Raw genomic sequence first — 24682 nt, 5'->3', positions numbered from 1 at the left:
GAGCTGCCCTGGAGAGAGCCCCATCCCGGGGTGCTGTGTAGGGGGTGCTGTGGGATGTGCTGGGCAGGCAGCGAGGGCCAGGAACCCACCTGTTCCCAGGTGATGGCCAAGCCAGGAGCTTGCCCTTCCTCCTGCACGTTTGCCAGGCAGCTGCTGAGCTCCTCAGCTCCAGGGTCCAACCCCAGGCAGCCTGTCCCCCAAAGCCCTGGGAGCTCCGGGAGCCCAAACCCTGGAGCAGAATCACCCCAAGCTCAGCCCTGCTGTGCTGGGAGAGCTGAGCTGTGCCAGCCCTGGTGTCCTTCCTCTGCAGACATCGATGAGTGTGAGATTGGGGCCCACAACTGCGACATGCACGCGTCCTGCATCAACGTCCCTGGCAGCTTCAAGTGCAAGTGTCGCTCGGGCTGGCTCGGGGACGGGCTCAAGTGCAACGGTGAGTGCTCACCCAGGGTAGGGGGATCCCTCTCCAGGTGTCCTGCAGGCACCTGGGGAAGCTGGGCTGAGCTTCCACTGGAGCACCAGGAGATGGAGGGGTTCAGCCTGGAGAAAAGGAGGCTCAGGAGGGACCTCCTGGCTCTGCACCACTCGCTGACAGGAGGGGACAGCCAGGGGCGTCGGGCTGTGCTCCCAGGGGACAACAGGACAAGAGGGAACAGCCTCAGGCTGTGCCAGGGGCGGTTTAGGTTGGATACTGGGGAAATATCTTCATGGAAATGTCCAGCCCTGGCCCGGTAACCATCCCTGGAGGGATTTAAAGCCATGCAGATGTGGTGACATGGTCAGTGGCTTAGCAGTGTCCTGGTCATGGCCATAGAGGCTCTCAGGGATCTGTTGAAGCCTCCAAGTGCCCTGACAGTCTCCTGGGCCATTTGTGTGCCCCTGTAGCTGCTCAGGCTCAGGGCAAAGGCAAGAAAAGGTGTCCAAGGCCAGGCTGGGTGTGGCTTGGAGCAACCTGGGCTAGTGGGAGGTGTCCCTGGGGGTGGAACTGGATGATCCTTAAGGTCCTTCCCGCCCAAACCACTCTGTGGTTGCACGATAAGTGAGTCCAGCTCATCCAGGAGCCCAAGGTCATTCCAGATTAGCCAGGCCAGGCACTGACAGGACGTTATCCATGCCTAGACCTGGATGAGTGTGCGACTGAGGAGCACAAGTGCAACCTGAACGCCAACTGTGTGAACACGCCCGGCTCGTACCGCTGCGCCTGCCGCGACGGCTTCAACGGCGACGGCTTCTCCTGCTCAGGTGAGCAGCAACAGGACTGGGACAGGCACCAGCCCCTGTCGTGGTTTGAACAGACAGGCGTCTGCTTAAGGAAGGCAGGAGTCTCCCCTGAAATGGAAAATGTAAACCCCCTCCCTCTGAATTGTTATAATTTTGAAATTAAAAGGCTCTCAGGCAAAGATATGGGAGCAGGAATAACAGTTCTGCACTAGGAAAACTAAAAATACAAATGTAATAGTACGAACAAACAAAAAAAAAACCTACTGACACAGTCAGAACACGACTTGGCACCCTGTGGGTCAGGGTGGTGGCAGCAGTCCCATCCCATGGTGGCTCAGCCCTCCTGCAGTGCCAGCTGTGCTTCTGCTGGAGCAGGGATCCTGGACAAGGGTGGAGTTTTCCTCTGAAGCTCCAGGGCTGCTGGAGATCGGCCTGGGCTTCCTCTGGGAATTCAGTGGGGAAGGAAGCTGCTCCTCTGGGAATGCAGCGGGCAAAGGCTGCTGTGGTGTTCCAAACCTCAGATTGTATCCAGGTAGAAATGCTTGGCTCCTCCCCTGGGCAGAGCATCTCCCCATGGGATGATGGAATTTTATCAGCCATGCAGGGACACTCACTGGGCCATGAACAGAAGATAATTAATAGTTAATAGTTAATAATTAATGGCCCATGAACAGAAGATATCTCCTGGAGGGAGGATTGGTTTGTGGAAGAGATAAAGAAAACTGCCCAATGAACAGAAGATAACTGCCCCACCTCTGACAGATGGCAATAGAACACACACTTACCTTCCAGAGGACAGCCCCTCTGAGCCAGCAGCCTTGCTCCGTGCTGCCTTGGCTGGGGTTCCCCAAAGCACAGGGCAGCCTGGTCTGTGCCACAGACACCTCCAGAGGGATCCAGCACCTCCTCACAGGTGTCTGCGGAGGCTCAGGGCCACGACAGGAATTGCAGCCTCCCAGCAGTGGGTGGGCACAGGCTCCTGGTGTCCCCTGGGCTGGCTGAGGGCAGCCCCCAGCCCTGTGTGGACACTGTCCCTCCCTGCAGACGTGGATGAGTGTGCAGACAACGTGAACCTGTGTGAGAACGGGCAGTGCCTCAACGCCCCCGGCGGGTACCGCTGTGAGTGCGAGATGGGCTTCAACCCCACCGAGGACAGCAAGGCCTGCCAGGGTGAGTGCCTGGGCTCTGACCCCCTCCTGGCCTTCTCTGTCCTCTGCTGTCACCTCCTGGTCCAGCGCTGAGCCGGACCCCAGCACCTGCTGGTGCCAGCCTCCTGAGGTGCCACCTCTGCCACTGGCAGCGGTTGGTCCCCAGCCTTCAGAGAGGTTGGGCTGAGCCTGGATTCCTGCAAAATGGAAAAGCAGGAGAACAGGGGTGAGGGGAGAGGGTGGTGCAGCCCAGCTGCCCCAGGAGATTGTCTCTAATGGCACCAGGAATCCTGGGGTGGGTTGGTTACAGCTGGGCAGGAGGTGGGAGCAGGAGCAGCCTGTCCTGGCCCTCACCCTGCCACAGCTTGTCCCCAGCTGTCCCTGTTTTGCAGACATTGATGAATGCACCTTCCAGAACATCTGTGTCTTTGGCACCTGCCAGAACCTGCCCGGGATGTTCCGCTGTGCCTGCGACGATGGATATGAGCTGGACCGGAGCGGGGGCAACTGCACAGGTCAGGGCTCCTGGGTCCCTGCTCTGGGCTCTGCTGGCCTCAGCTGGCCCCATCCATGGCAGCCTAAAAGCAATCCGTGGTCCCTGTGGTGTCCTTGCTGCTGGGGTGGCCAGGAGGGACAGCTGGGTGTAGCTCTGCTGCTCCTCTGGGCAGGGTGCTGGGGGTGGCACAGGGCAAGGGGTGTTCTGGGGGGGCTTTGCCTCACATGAGGGGCACCATGGGGTGGGGATACACCTGGGCACAGAGCTCAGGCTGGGCTGGGCTTTCCTGGCAGTGCTCACCTTGATCTTCAGTGTCCATCTGTGCATCCTTTCAGACATCAACGAGTGTGCAGACCCTGTGAACTGCATCAACGGGCTCTGTGTCAACACCCCTGGCAGCTACCTGTGCAACTGCCCCCAGGACTTTGAGCTGAACCCCACGGGGGTGGGCTGTGTGGGTGAGTGGCACCTCTTGGTCCTTCTTGGTGGTCCTGTGTAGCTGGAACTGGACACAACGAGGGTGGCTGGCCCTGCCTGGCTGTTCCCCATGGTTTAACCCTGCAGCAGCAGCAGAACCCCTGTCCTGTTGAGTGTGCCCCACCTGGTGTCACTGGCACCACTGTGGGTGCCCCTCTTGTTGCAGCAATGTTGCTCCGGGGCAGCTCTGGAGCTCTTTTATTCCCTGGCAGTGTCCAAGGCCAGGTTGGAGCAGCCTGGGACAGTGGAAGGTGTCCCTGCCCATGGCCAGGATGATCCTTCAGGTCCCTTCAGCCCAAACCGTTTGGGATTCCATGACCCCACACAGCTCCCAGCACAGAGCCCCAGTAACCCACAATTCTTCCTTATCCCTGGAAGATTTCACACTCCTTTGCAGCCCATGGCAGGGTGTGGAACGGGGTCACTTTTAAGGTCCCCTCCATCCCAAATCATTCCACCATTCCATTATTCCATTCCTCCTGCACCCCCAAGTTTTCCAGGAGAGGCTTCTTTGCTCAGCAGCCCTGTGTCTATGCAGATACCCGGGTTGGGAATTGCTTCCTGGACACCCAGGACCGAGGGGATGGGGGCATCTCCTGCAGTGCTGAGATCGGCGTGGGGGTCACTCGGGCCTCCTGCTGCTGCTCCCTGGGCCGTGCCTGGGGCAACCCCTGCGAGCTGTGTCCTCCAGCCAACACCAGTGAGTGGGGGAAAGCTTGGGATGGACACGGAGTGGGAAGGAGGGAGGAGGGGCAGGGTCACTTCCCGATGGAGGTGCCGAGTTTGGGATTTGCTGCTCCATCCAGAGAAGGGCAGAGGTGATGTGGGGTGGGAGAAGCCAGGCTGTTGTGTCTGGGGGGTCCAGGTTGGGATCCTTCATTGCCAGGGAGGGAATGTGGAATCCCCCTGTTGAAGGGAGGGCAGGCTGTGGGATGGCTCAGTTGACTTGGCAGGAGATGGGGATGGAGCTGCTCCATCTGAGCCCTGGCCACAGCCCCATGGCCTGTTCCTGCTGGCATCCTCCTGGCTCTCCCCACCCCTCCTGCTTCACGGGAGCCTCTCAGCCCCCCTGCCTGCCTCTCTCCACAGCCGAGTACAAGACCTTGTGCCCTGGGGGAGAAGGGTTCCGGCCCAACCCCATCACTGTCATCCTGGAGGGTGAGTTATCCCTGTTCCCATGGCCCTTCCCGAGGGATGGGGTGCTGGGAGACCCCAGCCCTGTGGGGACACTCTGTGCCATGGCACTGGGTGCCCTCTGACCACCAAGTGATGGACACAAAGTGTGGCTCTCCTTGGCTGTGACCCAGAGCAGGGCTGGGGGTGGTGGGTTGAGCTCTCTGCAGCTGCGGGGGTGGCACGGGCAGTGAAAATGTCCCACTGCTGTCCCTCCTCAGACATTGACGAGTGCCAGGAGCTGCCAGGGCTGTGCCAGGGTGGGAACTGCGTCAACACCTTCGGCAGCTTCCAGTGCGAGTGTCCCCTGGGCTACTACCTCAACGAGGACACCCGGATCTGCGAGGGTACCCGGGACAGGGGCTGGGGACAGGGGGTGGCGCCTGCTCCAGGGGCTGGGGACACGGGGGTGGCACCCTGTATGCGTGACAAGGCGGATGACTGTGTGTGCCAGGGCTGTGTGTGCATCCCAGCTGCCCCCAGGAATGGTTGGGAGCATCCCTTCCTCTTTCCTTTCCCGATTCCCTCATCACAAACCGGTCCCCAGCCTGCTCCCTGTGCCAAACCCACCCATCCCTCATGCCAAGCCTACCCCCAGCCCTCCCCGTGCCCTTCTCCACGCGTGCCAGGTGCTCTGACTCCTTTCTCCCACAGATATTGATGAGTGCTCTGCCCACATCGGGATCTGTGGCCCTGGCACCTGCTACAACACCCTGGGCAACTACACCTGCGTGTGCCCCCCCGAGTACATGCAGGTCAACGGGGGAAACAACTGCATGGGTACGGCTCTGGATTCATCTGGATTCATGGGGAGGGCTTAAATCCATGGGGAATGGTCCAGATTTGTGGGGAGGGGGCTGGCACTGCCAAGGGGATGGAGCTGGAAACAGGGGCTGGGACTCAGAGCTGGATGTGGCACTCGGTGCTCTGCTCTGGGTGACACATTGGGCATGGCTTGGCCTCCATTTGGAGGGCTTTCCTCCCATTCCTGGGGCGGGCAGTGCCATTCCCAGGGCTGGCAGAGCCATTCCCAGGGCTGTCCCGAGCCTGGCACTGCCGTTGCAGACATGAGGAAGAGCGTTTGCTACCGCAACTACAACGACACCTGCGAGAACGAGCTGTCCTTCAACATGACCAAAAAGATGTGCTGCTGCTCCTACAACATTGGCAAGGCCTGGAACAAACCCTGCGAGCCCTGTCCCACCCCTGCCAGCCGTAAGTGCCCTCACAGGGTCCCTGTCCCACCCCTGCCAGCTGTAAGTCCTTCCCATGTGATCCCTGTCCCATCAATTTTCCCATTTTCCCATGAAATTTGGGGCATGGACACCAACAAAATAACTGGGGAGAAAGGAGAGTGCTCTGGAGATGACTCCAAGCACAGTGGGGGAGCCCCTGGTGCCTCTCAGACCCCAATTCCAGCACTCTTGGCCCTCTCTGGGCACAGCCATGACCTCGGTGTTCCCTTTCCAGCCGAGTATCAGATCCTGTGTGGGAACCAGGCCCCTGGATTTATCATTGACATCCACACAGGGAAACCCATTGGTGAGTAAATCCTTCATCCCCACGGGGCCAGGGCTGCTCCTGAGCCTCCGCTGTCATCCCATGGGAGCTTCACTTAGAGAATGAAAGATTAGAGCAAGGAGAAAAGGCTTGGCAGTGCCAGGGATTGAAGAGGTGGGAGATGAGTTAACCTTCGCCTCCTGGGAAGCAAGTGCAGCAGGAGGGAGTTGGTGGTGGGCTGTGCTGGGACCCCAGAGCCATCCCAATATTCCAGTGACCCCCTGGGCTCCCCATTTCCAGCCTGGTCCCAAGAGCTGAGCTGTTACTGCAGGGAAACACTCATAGCAAGTGTCCTGGGACACTCAGGCCGTATCCTGGGTGGAGCCTTCCCAAAATGTGCCAGCAATCCCGTGCTCCTAAAACTTGGGTGGCTCTGCTGTGTTCCCAAAATTCTGTGGAGCAGCCCGAGGCTGGCATGACCTGCAGGGTTCATTCTCCACCACCCAAGGGTTGCTTTCCTGGTGGCCCTTTCCCACTGATCCTCTGTGGGGAATGGGCAGCATTCTCCCAGCACCTCCAAGCATTCCTGGGATGCAGAGGGGGGATGCTGATGTTGTGGAGCATTCCTGGGATGCAGAGGGGGGATGCTGATGTTGTGGAGCATTCCCGGGATGCAGAGGGGGGATGCTGATGTTGAGGAGCATTCCCGGGATGCAGAGTTGGGATGCTGATGTTGAGGAGCATTCCCGGGATGCAGAGTTGGGATGCTGATGTTGTGGAGCATTCCCGGGATGCAGAGTTGGGATGTTGATGTTGTGGAGCATTCCTGGGATGCAGAGGGGGGATGCTGATGTTGAGGAGCATTCCTGGGATGCAGAGGGGGATGCTGATGTTGAGGAGCATTCCTGGGATGCAGAGGGGGATGCTGATGTTGTGGAGCATTCCCGGGATGCAGAGGGAGGATGCTGATGTTGAGGAGCATTCCTGGGACGCCGGGGTGGGATGTTGATGTTGGATTGATGCAGATATCGACGAGTGCAGCGAGATCCCAGCGATCTGCACCAACGGCGTCTGCATCAACCAGATCGGGAGCTTCCGCTGCGAGTGCCCCATCGGCTTCAGCTACAACAACATCCTGCTCATCTGCGAAGGTACCGCATCCCAGCGGGAATTCCGGCTCCTCCCGCCCCGGGACACTTCCGCGGGGCTGCCGGCAGCTCCACAGGGGGGGATTTTTGGGATGTCCTGCACAGCACCGGGAGTTGGACTCCCTGATCCCAGTGGTCCTTCCCGAGCCGGGCTGTTCCCGCTGGGAGCAGCGATCCCAGCCCCGCCTCAGGCATTCCCGGGATCCCCGCTGGATTTATGCCGGTGTTCCCGGTGCCATCCCAGTGTCCCTGTGCCCTCTGTCCCCGCAGACATCGACGAGTGCAGCAGCGGGGAGACGCTGTGCCAGCGGCACGCCGAGTGCGTCAACATCCCAGGCAGCTTCCGCTGCGAGTGCGCCACCGGATACCGCCTGTCCCCGGGGGGCGCCTGCGTGGGTAAGGGGACACAGCTGGGCACACCTGGGACACAGCTGGGACACACCTGGTCATACCTGAGCCATTCACACCTGAGAAACACACCTGGGCACACCTGATCACACCAGGACACACCTGCGACACACCTGGGAAACACACCTGCGACACACCTGGGACACAGCTGGGACACACCTGGGACACACCAGGACACAGGGCACACCTGGGACACACCTGATCACACCTGGGAAACACACCTGGGAAACACAGCTGGGCACACCTGGGACACAGCTGGGAAATGCCTGATCATACCTGAGCCATTCACACCTGAGAAACACACCTGAGCACACCAGGGACACACCTGGGACACAAGTTGTCATACCTGAGCCACTCACACCTGAGAAACACACCTGAAACACACCTGATCACACCTGGGACACACCAGGACACACCTGGGACATACCTGGGGGACACCTGGGGACCCCTGGGCACACCTGGACACATCTGAGCCACTCACACCTGAGAAACACACCTGGATACACCTGGGACACGCTTGATCACACCTGGGAAACACACCTGGGTACACCTGGTTATACCTGGAAAACACACCTGGGACATACCTTGTCATACCTGAGCCACTCACATCTGAAAAACACACCTGGACACACCTGATCACACCTGGGGCACACCTGGGACCTGAGCACACACCTATAACACACCTGAGCACGCAACTGATCACAGCCCTCCCTTTCTTCTGGGATGACAGCACATAAATCTCGTTTTCTGTCAAGTCACCTCTCCGAAACCATGGGTGGGGCTCTGCTCTCCCCACCTGTCCCCTCCCTGCCCCTCACCTGCACCCCCTCGGCTCCGTTTCAGGTCGCAACGAGTGCCAGGAGATCCCCAACGTGTGCAGCCACGGGGACTGTGTGGACACCGAGGGCAGCTACGTCTGCATCTGCCACAACGGCTTCAAGGCCACCGGGGAGCAGACCATGTGCATGGGTCAGTGTCACCTCCCAGTCAGTGTCACCCACCCTGGGTCAGTGTCACCCATCCCGGGTCAGTGTCACCCCTCTGGGTCAGTGTCAGCCATCCCGGGTCAGTGTCACCCATCCCGGGTCAGTGTCACCCCTCTGGGTCAGTGTCACCCCTCTGGGTCAGTGTAACCCCTCTGGGTTAGTGTCAGCCATCCCGGGTCAGTGTCACCCATCCCGGGTCAGTGTCACCCCTCTGGGTCAGTGTCACCCACCCTGGGTCAGTGTCACCCACCTTGGGTCAGTGTCACCCCTCTGGGTCAGTGTCACCCATCCTGGGTCAGTGTCACCCATCCTGGGTCAGTGTCACCCATCCCGGGTCAGTGTCACCCCTCTGGATCAGTGTCACCCCTCTGGGTCAGTGTCACCCATCCTGGGTCAGTGTCACCTCCCAGTCAGTGTCACCCCTCTGGGTCAGTGTCACTCCCCCAGTCAGTGTCACCCACCCTGGGTCAGTGTCAGCCATCCCAGGTCAGTGTCAGCCATCCCGGGTCAGTGTCACCCCTCTGGGTCAGTGTCAGCCATCCCGGGTCAGTGTCAGCCATCCCGGGTCAGTGTCACCCCTCTGGGTCAGTGTCACCCCTCTGGGTCAGTGTCACCCACCCTGGGTCAGTGTCACCCATCCCGGGTCAGTGTCACCCCTCTGGGTCAGTGTCACCCACCCTGGGTCAGTGTCACCCATCCCGGGTCAGTGTCACCCCTCTGGGTCAGTGTCACCCCTCTGGGTCAGTGTCAGCCATCCCGGGTCAGTGTCACCCCTCTGGGTCAGTGTCACCCCTCTGGGTCAGTGTCACCCACCCTGGGTCAGTGTCACCCATCCCGGGTCAGTGTCACCCATCCTGGGTCAGTGTCACTCCCCCAGTCAGTGTCACCCCCCCAGTCAGTGTCACCCGCCCTGGCTCAGTGTCCCTTCCCTGGTCAGTGCCACCCCAGGGGGACACAAGTCCCTGACACTCCAGGGTGCTGCCAAGGAGAGCCGCGTGTCCTCCCAGGCTGTCCCCGTGCCCTGCAGCCACGTGGCCTCTCAGCTGTGCCCTTGTCCCCGCAGACATCGACGAGTGTGACCGGCAGCCCTGCGGCAACGGGACCTGCAAGAACACCGTGGGCTCCTACAACTGCCTGTGCTTCCCGGGCTTCGAGCTCACCCACAACAACGACTGCATGGGTGAGTCCCCGAGCCCTGGGGCCAGCGGGGTCAGCCCTGCTGGCCGGGCTGGGGGTGGCTGGGTGCACCACAGGTGACACCTGACACTCTTGCTCCCGTTGTTTCCGCTGCTCTCCGTGCCGTAGACGTGGACGAGTGCTCGTCCCTGGTGGGGCAGGTGTGCAGAAACGGGCAGTGCATCAACAGCGTGGGCTCCTTCCAGTGCCTGTGCCAGGAGGGCTACGACCGCACCCCTGACGGCAAGAACTGTGTGGGTGAGTGTCCACCCCGGTGTCCACTCCAGTGTCCACGCTCCTCTGGCCTGCCTGGTGCTGTCCGTGTGGTTCCCACACTGGTTTCAGCAGTGGCATTCCCCAGAAGCACCCACAAGTCCCCTGGAAGCAAAGCCTGCCCACGGAGAGCTGGACTGGTCCCTCCAGGCCTGTCCTCTCCGTGTGCTGGCACCTGCAGGCAGTGGGTGAAATGTCCTGCCCATGCCCTAAAGTGATACCAGGGATGCCCTGGGAACCATCCTGGAAATATATCCCCTGTTCCCTGTCACCTTTGGGGCAAGGCAGGGCCTGGTGCACCCCCAGGTGCTCGGAGCAGAGCCCACACCCCACCCTTGGCTGTTTTCCCCTCTCCAGACATCAACGAGTGCGTGAGCCTGCCCGGGACCTGCTCCCCGGGCACCTGCCAGAACCTGGAGGGCTCCTTCCGCTGCATCTGCCCCCCTGGCTACGAGGTGCAGAACGACAACTGCATCGGTAAGGCCTGCTCTGTGCCCCCCGTTCCCAGCACAGCCCCTTCACACCCCAACCCCTCCTTCCCGAGGGGACCGGGGCACCCCAGGGGCATCAGCACCCCCAGATCCCTGCTGGGAGCGGGGCGAGCCCAGCTCCGCTGGCACGGGCGGCTCAGGGGTGTTGCTGTGCCCGTTTTCCCTGCGGGAGGGTCGTGGGGTGGGGCAGGGGTGGTGTCCACCCCCCTCAGCTGTTCTAATGACCCCTGGCTGTGTCCCTGCTGCTCTCAGACATCAACGAGTGCGAAGAGGAGCCCAACATCTGCCTCTTTGGGACGTGCACCAACACCCCCGGCAGCTTCCAGTGCGTGTGTCCCCCGGGCTTCGTGCTGTCCGACAACGGCCGCCGCTGCTTCGGTCAGTGCAGCCACTCCTGGGCGGGAGGGAGCAGAATTCCCGGGAATCTCCCTGACCTTGGCACGTCTCCATACTCCCCCAGACACTCGCCAGAGCTTCTGCTTCACTCGCTTTGACAACGGGAAGTGCTCCGTGCCCAAGGCTTTCAACACCACCAAGGCTCGGTGCTGCTGCAGCAAAATGCCCGGGGAGGGATGGGGAGACCCCTGCGAGCTGTGCCCGCAGGAGGGGAACGGTAGGAACGGGACAGGGCTGGGGGTGTCCCCGCGGAGAGGTGGGAGCGTCCCCAGGGGAGCGGTGATGGGTGTGTCCCCATGGAGAGGGATGGGTGTGTCCCCATGGGAGCAGTGGGAGTGTCCCCAGGGGAGCAGTGGGTGTGTCCCCATGGGAGCAGTGGGTGTGTCCCCATGGGAGAGGGGATGGGTGTGTCCCCATGGGAGAAGGATGGGTGTGTCCCCATGGAGAGGGATGGGTGTGTCCCCATGGGAGCAGTGGGTGTGTCCCCATGGGAGAAGGATGGGTGTGTCCCCATGGAGAGGGATGGGTGTGTCCCCATGGGAGCAGTGGGTGTGTCCCCATGGGAGAGGGGATGGGTGTGTCCCCATGGGAGCAGTGGGTGTGTCCCCATGGGAGAGGGGATGGGTGTGTCCCCATGGGAGAGGGGTGGGGGTGTCCCCATGGGAGAAGGGTGGGTGTGTCCCCATAGGAGCAGTGATGGGTGTGTCCCCATGGGAGCAGTGGGTGTGTCCCCATGGGAGAGGGGATGGGTGTGTCCCCATGGGAGAGGGGTGGGGGTGTCCCCATGGGAGAAGGGTGGGGGTGTCCCCATAGGAGCAGTGATGGGTGTGTCCCCATGGGAGCAGTGGGTGTGTCCCCATGGGAGAGGGGATGGGTGTGTCCCCATGGGAGAGGAGATAGGTGTGTCCCCATGGGAGCAGTGGGTGTGTCTCCATGGGAGAAGGGTGGGGGTGTCCCCATAGGAGCAGTGATGGGTGTGTCCCCATGGGTGAGGGGTGTGGGTGTCCCCATGGGAGCAGTGGGTTTGTCCTCATAGGAACAGTGGTGAGTGTGTCGCCATGGAGAGATGGGTGTGTCCCCATGGTAGTTCCAGAAGCCTCCAAAGCCCATTTCAGCTGCTGGGAGCAGAATCCCTGCAGCACATCCCACTCTTCTGCTTTTTTCATTCCCACTTTCCTGCTCTTTCCCAGTTGCCTTCCAGGAGCTGTGTCCGTACGGCCACGGGGCCATCCCAGGCCCGGGTGACACCAGGGAAGGTGAGGCTGCCTGGAGGGTTCTCCAGAAGTTTGTGCTGGGGGGTTGTTTGGAATTGACCAGACCTGGGCTGCTGGAGGGCAGGGTGGGATCCTGGGGGCACACGGGACTGGGCACCCCCAAACTGCTCACCAGGGATGCATCCCTCAGCTCTGGAGAGGGAACACCTGAAACTCCCAGGATCCCCTGAGCATCCCCTGGCAGTCCTGAGGGGACAGGGCTGTTTGTGGCCGTGTGAAGCTTCATTTTCCCTTTCCAGACGTGAACGAGTGCTCAGAGAACCTCGGCGTGTGCATCAACGGTGCCTGCATCAACACCGACGGCTCCTTCCGCTGCGAGTGCCCCTTCGGCTACAACCTGGACTACACCGGGGTCAACTGCGTGGGTGAGGCTCTGGGTGGGGTCTGTGGGGGTGCCCTGCTCCCTCCTGCTCCGTCCCCCTCACTCCAGAGGGGATGGATCGGTGTGTGCACGTGCAGGGAGGGAATCGCCGCTCCCCCGCCCCTTCCCTTCCATCCCGGCTCTGCTGGCACACTTGGAGTGCTCTGCCTGCGAGAGCCCAGCCCTTCCCCATCCTCCTCCTCCTCTTCCTCACACTGCTGTGTTCCCCAGACACAGATGAGTGCTCCATTGGCAATCCCTGTGGGAATGGCACCTGCACCAACGTGGTGGGAGGCTTCGAGTGCGCCTGCGATGAGGGCTTTGAGCCAGGGCCCATGATGACCTGTGAAGGTAACGACCTGGGGGACAGCCCCTTGATTGCCACCACGCTGGGCTCTGTGGGACCCCCTGGTCCCTGCCTGGACCAGCCCCTTGATTGCCACCACTCTGGGCTCTGTGGGACCCCCTGGTCCCTGCCTGGGCCAGCCCCCCATGGATGGTGTGGAAAAGCTGGATGAGGCTCCTCTCCACACTGGGCTCCTTCAGCTCCCTCTGGAGCCCAGGAGGAGGCCTGGAGCCCTGGATGGGCACAGGAGCTGCCTCCCCAAGGACCAGCAGCCCACTCCCACCAAAGCTGCGGGGACACCAGCGGTCTGTCCCTCTGCAGGAGGTTTTGATGGAACAAAGCTCTCATGGAGTGGATGCCCAGGGAGGGTGGATGTGCCCTGGGGAGCTCCTGCCCCTGCTGAGGACACCCAGGTGAGTTCTGTCCTCTCCTCCCTGCAGACATCAACGAGTGCTCCCTGAACCCCCTGCTCTGCGCCTTCCGCTGCATCAACACCTTCGGCTCCTACGAGTGCACCTGCCCCTCTGGGTACGCCCTGCGGGAGGACAGGAGGATGTGCAGAGGTAAAACCCCTTCTGCAGCCAGCAGGGCATGGCCCAAACTGTCCCCAGCCCCTGCACTTGGCCAGGTGTGCACAGGGAAGGGGGGAATTCTGCGCTGGCATTTCTCACCATCACCCGCCTCGGTGTCCTGCTGGTAGGACAGGATTCTTCCCTGGGAGGGTGGGGAGGTTTCCCAAATCCCCTGGATCACTGGAAGTGTCCAAGGCCAGGCTGGACAGGGCTTGGAGCAGCTTGGGACTGTGGAAGGTGTCCCTACCATGGCAGGAGTGGAACTGGATGAGTTTAAGTCCCTTGCAGCCCAACTCATTGCATGACATTTTTTAACCTGTGTGCCAGCCAGCCTGGCCCAAGGCTGCAGGGATGGATGGGGCAGTGCAGGGCTGGCAGAGCTGGGCTGGCAGGGCTGGCAGGGGCTCTGATGGGTCTCGTTGCAGATCTGGACGAGTGTGCAGAGGGGCTGCACGACTGCGAGTCCCGGGGGATGCTCTGCAAGAACCTCATCGGCACCTTCATGTGCATCTGCCCTCCTGGCATGCAGCGCAGGCCCGATGGCGAGGGGTGCACAGGTACCAGGGCAGCCTGGGGCATTCCTGGGGCACAGACAGGAATGTTCCTCTCTGAGGGATCATCCACGGAGCTGTGCTTTACATCCTTCTTTGCTTTACATATTTCTTTATTTTACATCCTTCTTTATTTTACATCCTTCTTTGCTTTACATATTTCTTTATTTTACATCCTTCTTTATTTTACATTCTTCTTTGCTTTACATCCTTCTTTGCTTTACATCCTCAGGCTCCTCCCTGGGCTTTCCCACATGTCATAACTTCCTGAGTGTCCCAAAAAGACACACAAAACCTCTGTCCATCCCTGCACCCGTGTGTCACCCCCAGGGAGTGACACAGCCCCGGGACATGTGTCCTTGCCTTTGAGTTTTCCTGAGTGTTCCAAGCTGCTTTTGGAATGGGTAGGAATGAACAACCCAGAGCTGCACAGGACAGAGACAGCTCCAATCCAACCCAACCCAACCCAATCCAACCCAACCCAACCCAATCCAATCTAACCCAACCCAATCCAATCCAACCCAACCCAATCCAATCCAATCCAATCCAATCCCAGCAGCAGCTGGAGCATGGGCAAGCCAGGCAAGCTGAATTCTGGCCACCCTGCTCTGCGAGAGGTCTGGGATGGGTGGATGTTTCCCCCAGGGCAGGTGGAGGTTCCTCCCAGCTGCCCAAAGACATGGAAGGGATCCTCAGGGGCTCAGCTCCAAAGGGAGTGGGAAGCCGGGAAGGTCTGTGCCTGGCCTCAGCAGGGCTGTGTGTGGTGCCTCCCTGGCAGATGAGAACGAGTGCCGGACCAAGCCCGGGATCTGCCCCAACGGGCGCTGCGTGAACACGGCCGGCAGTTACCGCTGCGACTGCAACGAAGGCTTTGAAGTCAGTCCCTCGGGCACGGAGTGCATCGGTAATGCCCGGCCTGGGCTGCTGCAGCGCCTCCTCGGCAGCACAGGCAGCTTTTTGGCTTGGATTTTGGGCTTAAGTTTAAGGAACCCCTCTGGCCTTCTGAGGTTTAAGGACGGCAGATCAGGTCTTATTATAGAATGAGTTCAGAGGGGCTCAGAGAGCGGAAAGGGACTCGGGACAAGGACACAGGGAATGGCTTCCTGCTGACAGATGGGATACTGGGGGGGAATTGGACCCTGGGAGGTTGGGGAGGGTGCCCAGAGAAGCTGTATCTGCCCCTGGATCCCTGGAAATGTCCAAGACCAGGTTGGATGGGGCTTGGGGCACCCTGGGAGAGTGGGAGGTGTCCCTGCCCATGGCAGCGATGGCACTGGGTGGGTTTAAGGTCCCTCCAACCCAAACCACTCTGGGATCCTTTACTCCTGAGCAGAAAAGTTGTCAGAGCATCACCTTTATCCAAACCCCCTGCTCCATTCCCCCTGGTGCTGGCACTGCCTCAGAACCTGGATTTGTCTCCCCTTTCTGTGCCCAGACACCCGCCAGGGCTTCTGCTTCACGGAGGTGCTGCAGACCATGTGCCAGATGTCCTCCACCAACCGCAACCTGGTCACCAAGTCCGAGTGCTGCTGCAACAGCGGGCGCAGCTGGGGCCCCCAGTGCGAGCTCTGCCCCCTGCCTGGCACTGCCCACTACAAGAAGATGTGTCCCCACGGCCCCGGGTACTCCACAGATGGCAGAGGTGAGTGGGGCAGGGGTGGGCACAAGGAGAATCCCCTCAGAGCAGACAAGGAGCCTCTGCAGTGTTCCCTGGCTCTCTGGGAGAATCCAGCCTGCCCTGGTGTCATGGGGTGAGACCAGCCCTGACTTAGCCTTGGATTTTTGGCTTCATTCTAAGGAATCCCTCTGGCCTTTTGAGGTTTAAGCATGGCAGATTGGGTCTATTATAGAATGAGTTATTTATTAACAAAGGAGATACAAGATCTTAATCAGAATTGCTTATTGCACAGTGTAAAGTGGAAAGAGCTGCTGGTAGATGACAGCAGAACATAAACTGTGCAGATATCGAGGTGTTAAAGCTGGCAAAAGAAATAGGATTGATCAGGAGCCAAATTTAACTTAGCATGGAAATGATGATAATTTTACAGAGTCCTCCATCCCTGCTCTGGAGAGAAACCCCACACATCTCCAGGGAATGTACAGAAGCTTTCTACTTTGTGAAAGCTCAGCCAGAAATCCAGTTTATCTTCCCAGCTCCCACTTTAACAGGGGGATGTTTATTAGTTGGGAGCTGCCACACCACGGCGCCAAAATAACTCGGAGACACTTGTGCTGTGTGAACTATCTGATAACAACCACCAGATAAGCTTTTTTGGGGTTGGGGGGGTGAGCTGCCCTGGCACTGACAGCTCCTCCTGTCCCTTCCTCCCTCCTGAACTGCGGTGAAAAAATCAAGAGCCCACAATTCCAATAGACTTGTAGGGCACGGTATGGTTGTTTATTACAGCGCTGGGCACACGCCAGGATTTCCCTTCAAAGGGCATGCTCGCCCCTGAAATCTCCCGATCCTTTTTTATTACTCTAGCTAATTTACATATTCATAGAATTTCACAATAGGTTCATGCATATTCATTCTTCTGATTTTGCCTTACACTTACAGCTAGTTACACTTGTACTCAGTTTTTGTCAGAAAGTACAGAGGGAACTCCTGGGTCACTCTGCCCTGTCTGTTTCAAGCTCCGAGGAGTCTTTCTTATCTCTTATCTCTTCAGCTTGGAAATTTGCATTATTTCTCCTCAGCTGTGCCAGTTTTGCTCGTGCTGCAGAGTTGCCAGACTAAACAGCATATTGTACTTATGCTGTCAAGCTCAAAGCGGCACATTTCACCTAAATCCAAATGGATTTCTGTTAAATTTTCACTCTGTCTCACTCCACAGACATCGACGAGTGCAAGGTGCTGCCCAACCTGTGCAGGAACGGGCAGTGCATCAACAGCATCGGCTCCTTCCGCTGCCACTGCCGGCTCGGCTACACCCCGGACATCACGGGCACCGCCTGCCAGGGTGAGCCAGTGTCCTGGGCTGACTGCACGCTGCTTTGATCCCCAGTCGTCTGTTCTGTTTATGCTGAATAATAAGTTTTGCACCTTTAAGATTTGTAAGCGCTCACTAAACTCAAAGCCATTCAACTAACCCTAAACATTACCAAAAAAATCCAAAAAAAAAAACCCCAAAACTCTACCTCTACACTAATTCATAAATAATAACTAATGCTTTATCAAAATAACTAAAAATATTAAAAAAAACTAATTAACAACATAAAAAACCCAATTTAAACTACTAATAAATAAAAAAACATTACTACCAAAATAAAAAAAACTACCTATAAAAATTCACCATATAAATACCATATCCCCAAAAACAAAACCAATAAAAAACACCAAAACAATCAACAAATAAATCAAACTACGAAAGTAAACTTAAATTAACAACACAAAAAAAATTATTCCTAACACAATAAACCCATAATACCTCAAACCATCAAATAAAAATACCACTTTTAAATAAACACAAAACAAAAAATATTTACCAAAAACAATATTTCTCAACTTATCCATAACTATAAAACATATACTACCATCAAACAAACCAAACAAATAAAACCCCTATAATATAACAAACAATAATCCAAATACAAATTTAAAATGCCTAACAAATTAACTACATCACACTCCCCCCAAACACACCAAAACAAACATTACATACTCGCAATAATAAAAACCACCACAAAATAATTAAAAACCTACCCTGTACCTCATACTACAACCCATAACACCATTCTAAACCTTAAAATAACAAATCCTTTAAAAATATAAGGCAACCTGCACAGCTCTGGCATCCTCGAGCTTCCCTCCCCCGTCTTTAACCCCTCCTGGGACCTGCCCTTCCCTTGGCTCCTGGGGAATTGTGGGGCTTTGTGGGGCTCTGGATGCTCTGTTCACCTCCACATCCTTTTTTAACTCCTCCAAAATGAGCTCCTTGTCTTCCCCCAACCCAGGAATCACAGAGGCTTGGATGCTCTGTTCACCTCCACGTCCTTTTTTAACTCCTCCAAAATGAGCTCCTTGTCTTCCCCCAACCCAGGAATCACAGAGGCTTGGATGCTCTGTTCACCTCCACGTCCTTTTTTAACTCCTCCAAAATGAGCTCCTTGTCTTCCCCCAGCCCAGGAATCACAGAGGCTTGGATGCTCTGTTCACCTCCACGTCCTTTTTTAACTCCTCCAAAATGAGCTCCTTGTCTTCCCCCAACCCAGGAGTCACAGGGGCTGGCAAGGACTGGGATCCTGAGCTGAAATCTGGGAGCTGCCAATGCCCCCCGCCCCAGGCAGCACAGCTGGTTCCAGCCAGCCTGAGCGTCGTGCTGGAGATCCAGATGTTGGCATAAAAGGCACCTCTGGAATCACAGCTCGCTCTCAGAAGGATTTGTCCCAGATTTGTTGTGCTGGCTCGAACTGAGCTGTTCCCCCAGAGCCCTTGGCTCTGCTCAGCTGCTTCCTGGAGAGTGAAAATGGGGTGTTTATCCAGGAATGCCGGAATCCATGGGGATATCACCCCTGAGCACAAAACCTGGCATCACCTTGTGTTCAGGAGCCCCTGAGTGGGCTGGGGGGTCCAAGGGGTGGAGGGGACCCTGCCCAGCAGCACAACCTGATGTGTTTTGTCCCTGGAGTGCAGATCTGGACGAGTGTAACCAGTCCCCAAAGCCCTGCAACTTCATCTGCAAGAACACCGAGGGCAGCTACCAGTGCTCCTGCCCCCGGGGCTACATCCTGCAGGAGGATGGCAAGATCTGCAAAGGTACAGAGGCAGGAGGAGGGGCAGGGAGCTGCCTGCCCCTGGCAGCTGGGGGAGAGGGGACAGGGCAGCCAGGCATGGAAAAATGTCAGCAGAAAGATGTGGGAAAAGGTGCCACGCCGGGCTGGTGCGTGAGGGTCTCACCCTTCCATGCTCCAGGTGTGGCTCATCAGGGAAAAAAATGCTCCTGGCTCTTTCCTGGAGACTGCACAGCACATCCTGAGCTCCAGGGAGCTCAGAGGGATGTCCCCTGCACGTGGGCTGTGCCTGGCATTGTCACCAGCCAGGCTGGGCTGTGCCCACCCCCCCTCCAGTGCGGAGGCACCACAGTGTGAGGAGCCTGGCCTGAGGATCTGGGAGAATCTGGGATTTGTGACTTGCAGGAGAGGCAGGGGAACATCCCTACATCTTCCAGATGTGTCTCTGCTACCCTGAGGTGGGGACAGGCTTGACCTTCCCCCTGTGAAAACTTCAGGGCTGCTGCTTCTGTGCATCCACAGGGACACTGAGGTGTCACAGCCTCAGTGGGATAAACTGAGACCTTTTCCTTGTTCCTCCAGACTTGGATGAGTGTTCCACCAAGCAGCACAACTGCCAGTTCCTCTGTGTCAACGTCATCGGGGGCTTCAACTGCAAGTGCCCCCCTGGCTTCACCCAGCACCACTCGTCCTGCATCGGTGAGTGCAGAATTCCTGCCCTGCACATTCCCACGGAGCAGCTCTGGCTCAGGAGAGGTTTCCCAGCCCCCAAAGTCCCCAAACCGAAGCCCTGCCCCTCTCTAGTCACCCTGGAAGTGTCTGCATTGTCCCTGTGCTGCTCAGCCTGGGCTCTGCCCCGCCGTCTGAGGTGGCCACAGGGCCAGGGATGGACTTTCAGGTGACCAGGGATGGACTTTCAGGTGGCCAGGGATGGATTTCTGAGTGGTCAGGGGTGGGTTTCCTGGTGGATTTCCAGGGATGGACTTTCAGGTGGTCAGGGATGGATTTCTGAGTGGTCAGGGCTGGATTTCCAGGGATGGACCCTCAGGTGGTCAGGGATGGGTTTCCAGGTGGATTTCCAGGGATGGACTTTCAGGTGGTCAGGGATGGATTTCTGAGTGGTCAGGGCTGGGTTTCCTGGTGGATTTCCAGGGATGGACTTTCAGGTGGTCAGGGATGGATTTCCAGGTGGTCATGGATGGGTTTCCAGGTGGATTTCCAGGTGGCATGGGATGGATGTCCAGGGATGGACTTTCAGGTGGCCAGGGATGTGTTTCCAAGTGGTCAGGGATGGGTTTGCAGGTGTATTTCAGGGATGGACTTTCAGGTGGCCAGGGATGGACTTTCAGGTGGCCAGGGATGGATTTCCAGGAGGCCAGGGATAGATTTCTAGGTGGCCAAGGATGGACCTTCAGGTGGCCAGGGATGGATTTCCAGGTGGTCAGGGATGGAATTCCAGATGGCCACAAAGCCCTCCTGGTGTTTTGCAGACAACAACGAGTGCACGGCTCAGCCCTCCCTGTGTGGAGCCAAGGGGCAGTGCCTGAACACCCCGGGCAGCTACAACTGCGAGTGCCAGAAGGGATTTTCCCTGGACAGCTCCGGGGTCAACTGCGAAGGTGGGGCTGGGGCTCCAGGGAGCTTCAAGGGCAGGAATCCTGAGGCTCTCTGAAGAGCCTCAGTCCAGATGGGAACTTCAAGGAGTGTTTGGACAACGCTCTCAAGGACGGGGTGGGGTTGTTGGGCGGTCTGGGCAGGGCTGGGGGTTGGACTTGGCTGATCCTTGGGGAAGGGAATGGTGCCATATTCCAGCAGGAGAGATGTCACCCTGGAGCAGAGCAGAGCTGGGGACAGCCCAGGCCTCAGCTGGAACCAGGGACCGTCCCAGCAGGGCTGTCTGGGAGCCAGGGGTGTCACTGAATTGCAGCTGTCACTGCAGAGCCAGAATGAGGCACAGGAGCAGCCTGGGGGGTGCCAGGCAGGTCCCTGAGCCCGCAGCAGGGCCAGGGGACATTGTCTCACCTCCCTGTGTGTCCCTTGGGTGCAGATGTGGACGAGTGTGACGGGAACCACCGGTGCCAGCACGGCTGCCAGAACGTGCTCGGGGGCTACCGCTGCGGCTGCCCCCAGGGCTACGTGCAGCACTACCAGTGGAACCAGTGTGTGGGTGAGTGGGGGGACACACCCGGGGGAGGTGTCCCCTGCCTGGGGGAGGTGTCCCTGTACCTGTAGGGCGCATTCTATACCTGTGGGATGCATCCTGTGGGGTGTATCCTGTATCTGAGGGAGGTGTCCCATACCTGTGGGCTGTATCCTGTACCTGTGGGAGGGAGCTCTGTGGGATGATCTACCTGTGGGATGTGTCCTGTGGAGTGTATCCTGTACCTGTGGGAGGGATCCTGTACCTGTAGGGTGCTTCCTGTACTCAGGGGATGTATCCTGTACCTTTGGGGTGCACCCTGTACCTGTGGGGTGCACCCTGTACCTATGGGGTCCACCCTGTATCTGTGGGGTGCACCATGTACCTATGGGGTGTATTCCGTACCCATGGGATGTACCCTGTACCTATGGGGTACATTCTGAACCTATGGGGTGTATCCTGTACCTGTGGGGTGCATCCTCTACCCATGGGAGTTACCCTGTACCTGTGGGGTGTATCCTGTACCTGTGGGGTGTATCCTGTACCTGTGGGATGTATCCTGTACACATGGGATGCACCCTGTACCTATGGGGTGCATCCTGTACCTCTGCGAGTCACCCTGTACCTGTGGGATGAATCCTGTACCCATGGGGTGTACCCTGTACCTGTGGGGTGCATCCTGTACCCATGGGATTCACCCTGTACCTGTGGGGTGCATCCTGTACCCATGGGGTGTACCCTGTACCTGTGGGGTGCATTCTGTACCCATGGGAGTCATCCTGTACCTATGGGGTGCACCCTGTACCCATGGGATTCACCCTGTACCCGTGGGGTGCACCCTGTACCCATGGGATTCACCCTGTACCCATGGGAGTCACCCTGTACCCATGGGAGTCACCCTGTACCCATGGGATGCACCCTGTACCCATGGGTGCACCGTGTACCCATGGGATTCACCCTGTACCCGTGGGGTGCACCCTGTACCCATGGGATTCACCCTGTACCCATGGGAGTCACCCTGTACCCATGGGAGTCACCCTGTACCCATGGGTGCACCCTGTACCCATGGGAGTCACCCTGTACCCATGGGGGACATCCCCCGGCTCGCTGATTCCATGGCTCCAGCATTCCACCATTCCATGGTTCCGTGCAGATGAGAACGAGTGCTCCAGCCCCTCGGCCTGTGGCTCTGCCTCCTGCTACAACACCCTGGGCAGCTTCAAGTGCGTTTGTCCCTCGGGCTTCGACTTCGACCAGGCCTTCGGGGGCTGCCAGGACGTGGACGAGTGCTCGGCCGGGGGCAGCCCCTGCAGCTACGGCTGCTCCAACACGGACGGGGGCTACCTGTGCGGCTGCCCCGGGGGCTACTTCCGAGCAGGACAGGGGTAAGGAGTGCCCAGAGGGGCCTTCCCAGCTGGGAATTGCGGGGGGATGTGGGACAAAGAGCCCTCAGCTTCTCCTCGCCCGTCCCTGATGCTGTTGAGCCAGGGATGGGTGAAATGACTCGTATGATTTTAGAAGGCAAACGAGTGTTTATTCAAAAGTACGCCTCTCTTTTATAGAGAACATCGTGAAGACTGATTTCATTGGTCTTAAAATAAAAACATTTCTCCTGATTGGTACACTGGACTTAGGCCAGTGTGGTAGAACATATCTGTAAACAATAATATCTATAAACAACATGAATGGAAAGCAAGATAATAGATTGTTTACATTCCTCCCGGACTTTTTCTCAGGCTTAGCCTGGCAGAAATCTTGCTTTTTCTCTCTGACTGAACTGAGAATATCCACACGTCCCAAGAGCCTCGTGCCAGCAGCGTCGCCTGCCTCTCGTCCCTGATCCCAGGGACGCCAGTAGGTGCTCTGTAGATACACCCAGTGCATAAATTAATCCGTTAATTAATGAAATCACCTTCTTGTGGTCTCTCTTGGGCACGTCCTCTGCCACACCCACACGTGTTTCCCACACGGAGAACCCGGCAGTGGTGACATTTCCGTTGCATTCATGGATCTGAGCTGGCTCTCTCTGCTCTTCTGCCACCAGCCACTGCATTTCTGGCTTGGGATTTGGGAAGGGTCCCTACCTGCCTGCGCCCCAGGAGGAGGATGAGGACAACCTGCTGTCCCCCGAGACCTGCTACGAGTGCAAGATCAACGGGTACCCCAAGAGGGGCCGGCAGCGGCGCAGCGTCAACGGCACAGAGCGGCACCAGGTGAGAAATCCAGGGCATCCTGGCGGGGCTGGAGCAAGGCAGGAGCTGGATCCCTTCAGGAACAGAGGCCTGGAGTGGATCCCATTCCCTCAGTCCAGGCAGAGCCAGCAGCTCATCCATATGTGCTCAGGTTTGGCATCCCCAAACTCTTCTTGTGAAACCAAGGAATAAAGCCCACATTTCCCATCCCTGGAAGTATCCACGGCCAGGCTGGACAGGGCTTGGAGCAACCTGGGATAGTGGGAGGTGTCCCAAGGGGCTGAAACAAGACTTTCTAATGTCCCTTTCAACCCAAACCATTCCATGGTGCTGCTCCTCAGAGGGAGTTCTGGCCTCTGTCCAAAACTCTCCTGGGAATTTCACAGTCCTGGACAGGAGAGGTCGTTTTAGGGCTTGGAAGGAAAATGGTCCTGAAGTTATGGATCTTCCCCGGGGATGGGGGCTGTGTGCTGGGAGTTCAGTGCCGGAGGCACCACCAGCGCACCAAGAAACCCAAAGCTGTCACTTCTCAGCGTTGATTTGGGGCTGAATTTCCCTAAACCAAACCCACCTTCCCCTGCCCCTGAGCTTCCCCTGCTCTCCCTGAATCCCACTCCCTGTTCCTCGGCAGGACCACGCCGTGAACTTGGCCAGCATGGACGTGGATGCGCCGCTGTCCATGACCCTGAACCTGTCGGAGCTGGCCCACAAGGAGCACATCCTGGAGCTGCTGCCGGCCGTGGAGCCGCTGGAGAACCGCGTGCGTTACACCATCTCCCAGGGCAACGAGGAGGGGCTGTTCCGCATCCACCACAAGGAGGGCCTCAGCTTCCTGCACCTGGGCCGCAAGAAAATCATGCCAGGCACCTACCTGCTGGAGATCGTGAGCGTGGCCCTGCCCCGCCGGCGGGAACTGCACAAACTCGAGGCCAACAACCACCTCGACTACTTGGCGGGGGAGCTGGGCCAGGCACTGAGGATGAAGCTGCAGCTCCAGCTCTACTAAAGCCACGAGAGACCCCCCCCAGTCCCACCCGACAGCGCAGCCCTGCCCCTCGCCACCCACCCCGGGAACAATGGGCTCCTCTCCTGCCACCGCCGCCGCCACCGCTGGGACAGCCATGGGGAATGTCCCTGTGGGATCAGCACCTGCTGGGACAGTCATGGGAAATGTCCCTGTAGGATCAGACCTGCCGGGACAGCCGTGGGAAATGTCCCTGTAGGATCATCCACCACCAGGACAGCCATGGGGAATGTCCCTGTAGGATCATCCACCACCAGGACAGCCATGGGAAATGTCCCTGTAGGATCATCCACCACCAGGACAGCCATGGGGAATGTCCCTGTAGGATCATCCACCACCAGGACAGCCATGGGAAATGTCCTTGTAGGATCATCCACCACCAGGACAGCCATGGGAAATGTCCCTGTAGGATCATCCACCACCGGGACAGCCATGGGGAATGTCCCTGTAGGATCATCCACCACCAGGACAGCATGGGGAATGTCCCTGTAGGATCATCCACCACCAGGACAGCATGGGGAATGTCCCTGTAGGATCATCCACCACCAGGACAGCCATGGGAAGTGTCCTTGTAGGATCAGCACCTGCTAGGACA

The 24682-nt window shown here is 58.1% G+C and overlaps 1 protein-coding gene across 2 annotated transcripts in view; it reads left to right on the top strand.

The window, feature by feature from the left end:
• The window catches only part of LOC137462947 (fibrillin-2-like), a 76990-nt gene extending 52813 nt beyond the window's left edge, over window positions 1-24177 (top strand). For both annotated transcript variants that reach the window (XM_068173802.1, XM_068173801.1), the window contains 34 exons: window positions 311-433; window positions 1120-1242; window positions 2266-2391; window positions 2762-2884; window positions 3201-3323; window positions 3881-4042; window positions 4432-4500; window positions 4737-4862; window positions 5170-5295; window positions 5581-5730; window positions 5986-6057; window positions 7041-7166; window positions 7434-7559; window positions 8415-8540; window positions 9621-9737; window positions 9863-9991; window positions 10364-10483; window positions 10750-10875; window positions 10958-11110; window positions 12084-12149; window positions 12407-12532; window positions 12760-12879; window positions 13315-13437; window positions 13872-14003; window positions 14776-14901; window positions 15433-15639; window positions 16835-16960; window positions 18634-18756; window positions 19314-19430; window positions 20222-20350; window positions 20779-20898; window positions 22025-22256; window positions 22916-23084; window positions 23695-24177. In XM_068173802.1, the coding sequence (XP_068029903.1) occupies window positions 311-433; window positions 1120-1242; window positions 2266-2391; window positions 2762-2884; window positions 3201-3323; window positions 3881-4042; window positions 4432-4500; window positions 4737-4862; window positions 5170-5295; window positions 5581-5730; window positions 5986-6057; window positions 7041-7166; window positions 7434-7559; window positions 8415-8540; window positions 9621-9737; window positions 9863-9991; window positions 10364-10483; window positions 10750-10875; window positions 10958-11110; window positions 12084-12149; window positions 12407-12532; window positions 12760-12879; window positions 13315-13437; window positions 13872-14003; window positions 14776-14901; window positions 15433-15639; window positions 16835-16960; window positions 18634-18756; window positions 19314-19430; window positions 20222-20350; window positions 20779-20898; window positions 22025-22256; window positions 22916-23084; window positions 23695-24069 (4637 nt within the window). In that variant the 3' untranslated portion in view covers window positions 24070-24177. The remainder of the gene's footprint in view (window positions 1-310; window positions 434-1119; window positions 1243-2265; window positions 2392-2761; window positions 2885-3200; window positions 3324-3880; window positions 4043-4431; window positions 4501-4736; window positions 4863-5169; window positions 5296-5580; window positions 5731-5985; window positions 6058-7040; window positions 7167-7433; window positions 7560-8414; window positions 8541-9620; window positions 9738-9862; window positions 9992-10363; window positions 10484-10749; window positions 10876-10957; window positions 11111-12083; window positions 12150-12406; window positions 12533-12759; window positions 12880-13314; window positions 13438-13871; window positions 14004-14775; window positions 14902-15432; window positions 15640-16834; window positions 16961-18633; window positions 18757-19313; window positions 19431-20221; window positions 20351-20778; window positions 20899-22024; window positions 22257-22915; window positions 23085-23694) is intronic.
• The last annotated feature ends 505 nt before the right edge of the window (window positions 24178-24682 follow it).

The sequence above is a fragment of the Anomalospiza imberbis genome, chromosome 27 (assembly GCF_031753505.1).
Source record: "Anomalospiza imberbis isolate Cuckoo-Finch-1a 21T00152 chromosome 27, ASM3175350v1, whole genome shotgun sequence".
NCBI classification, from domain to species: Eukaryota; Metazoa; Chordata; class Aves; order Passeriformes; family Viduidae; genus Anomalospiza; species Anomalospiza imberbis.
This window is presented reverse-complemented; position numbering and strand designations above follow the sequence as displayed.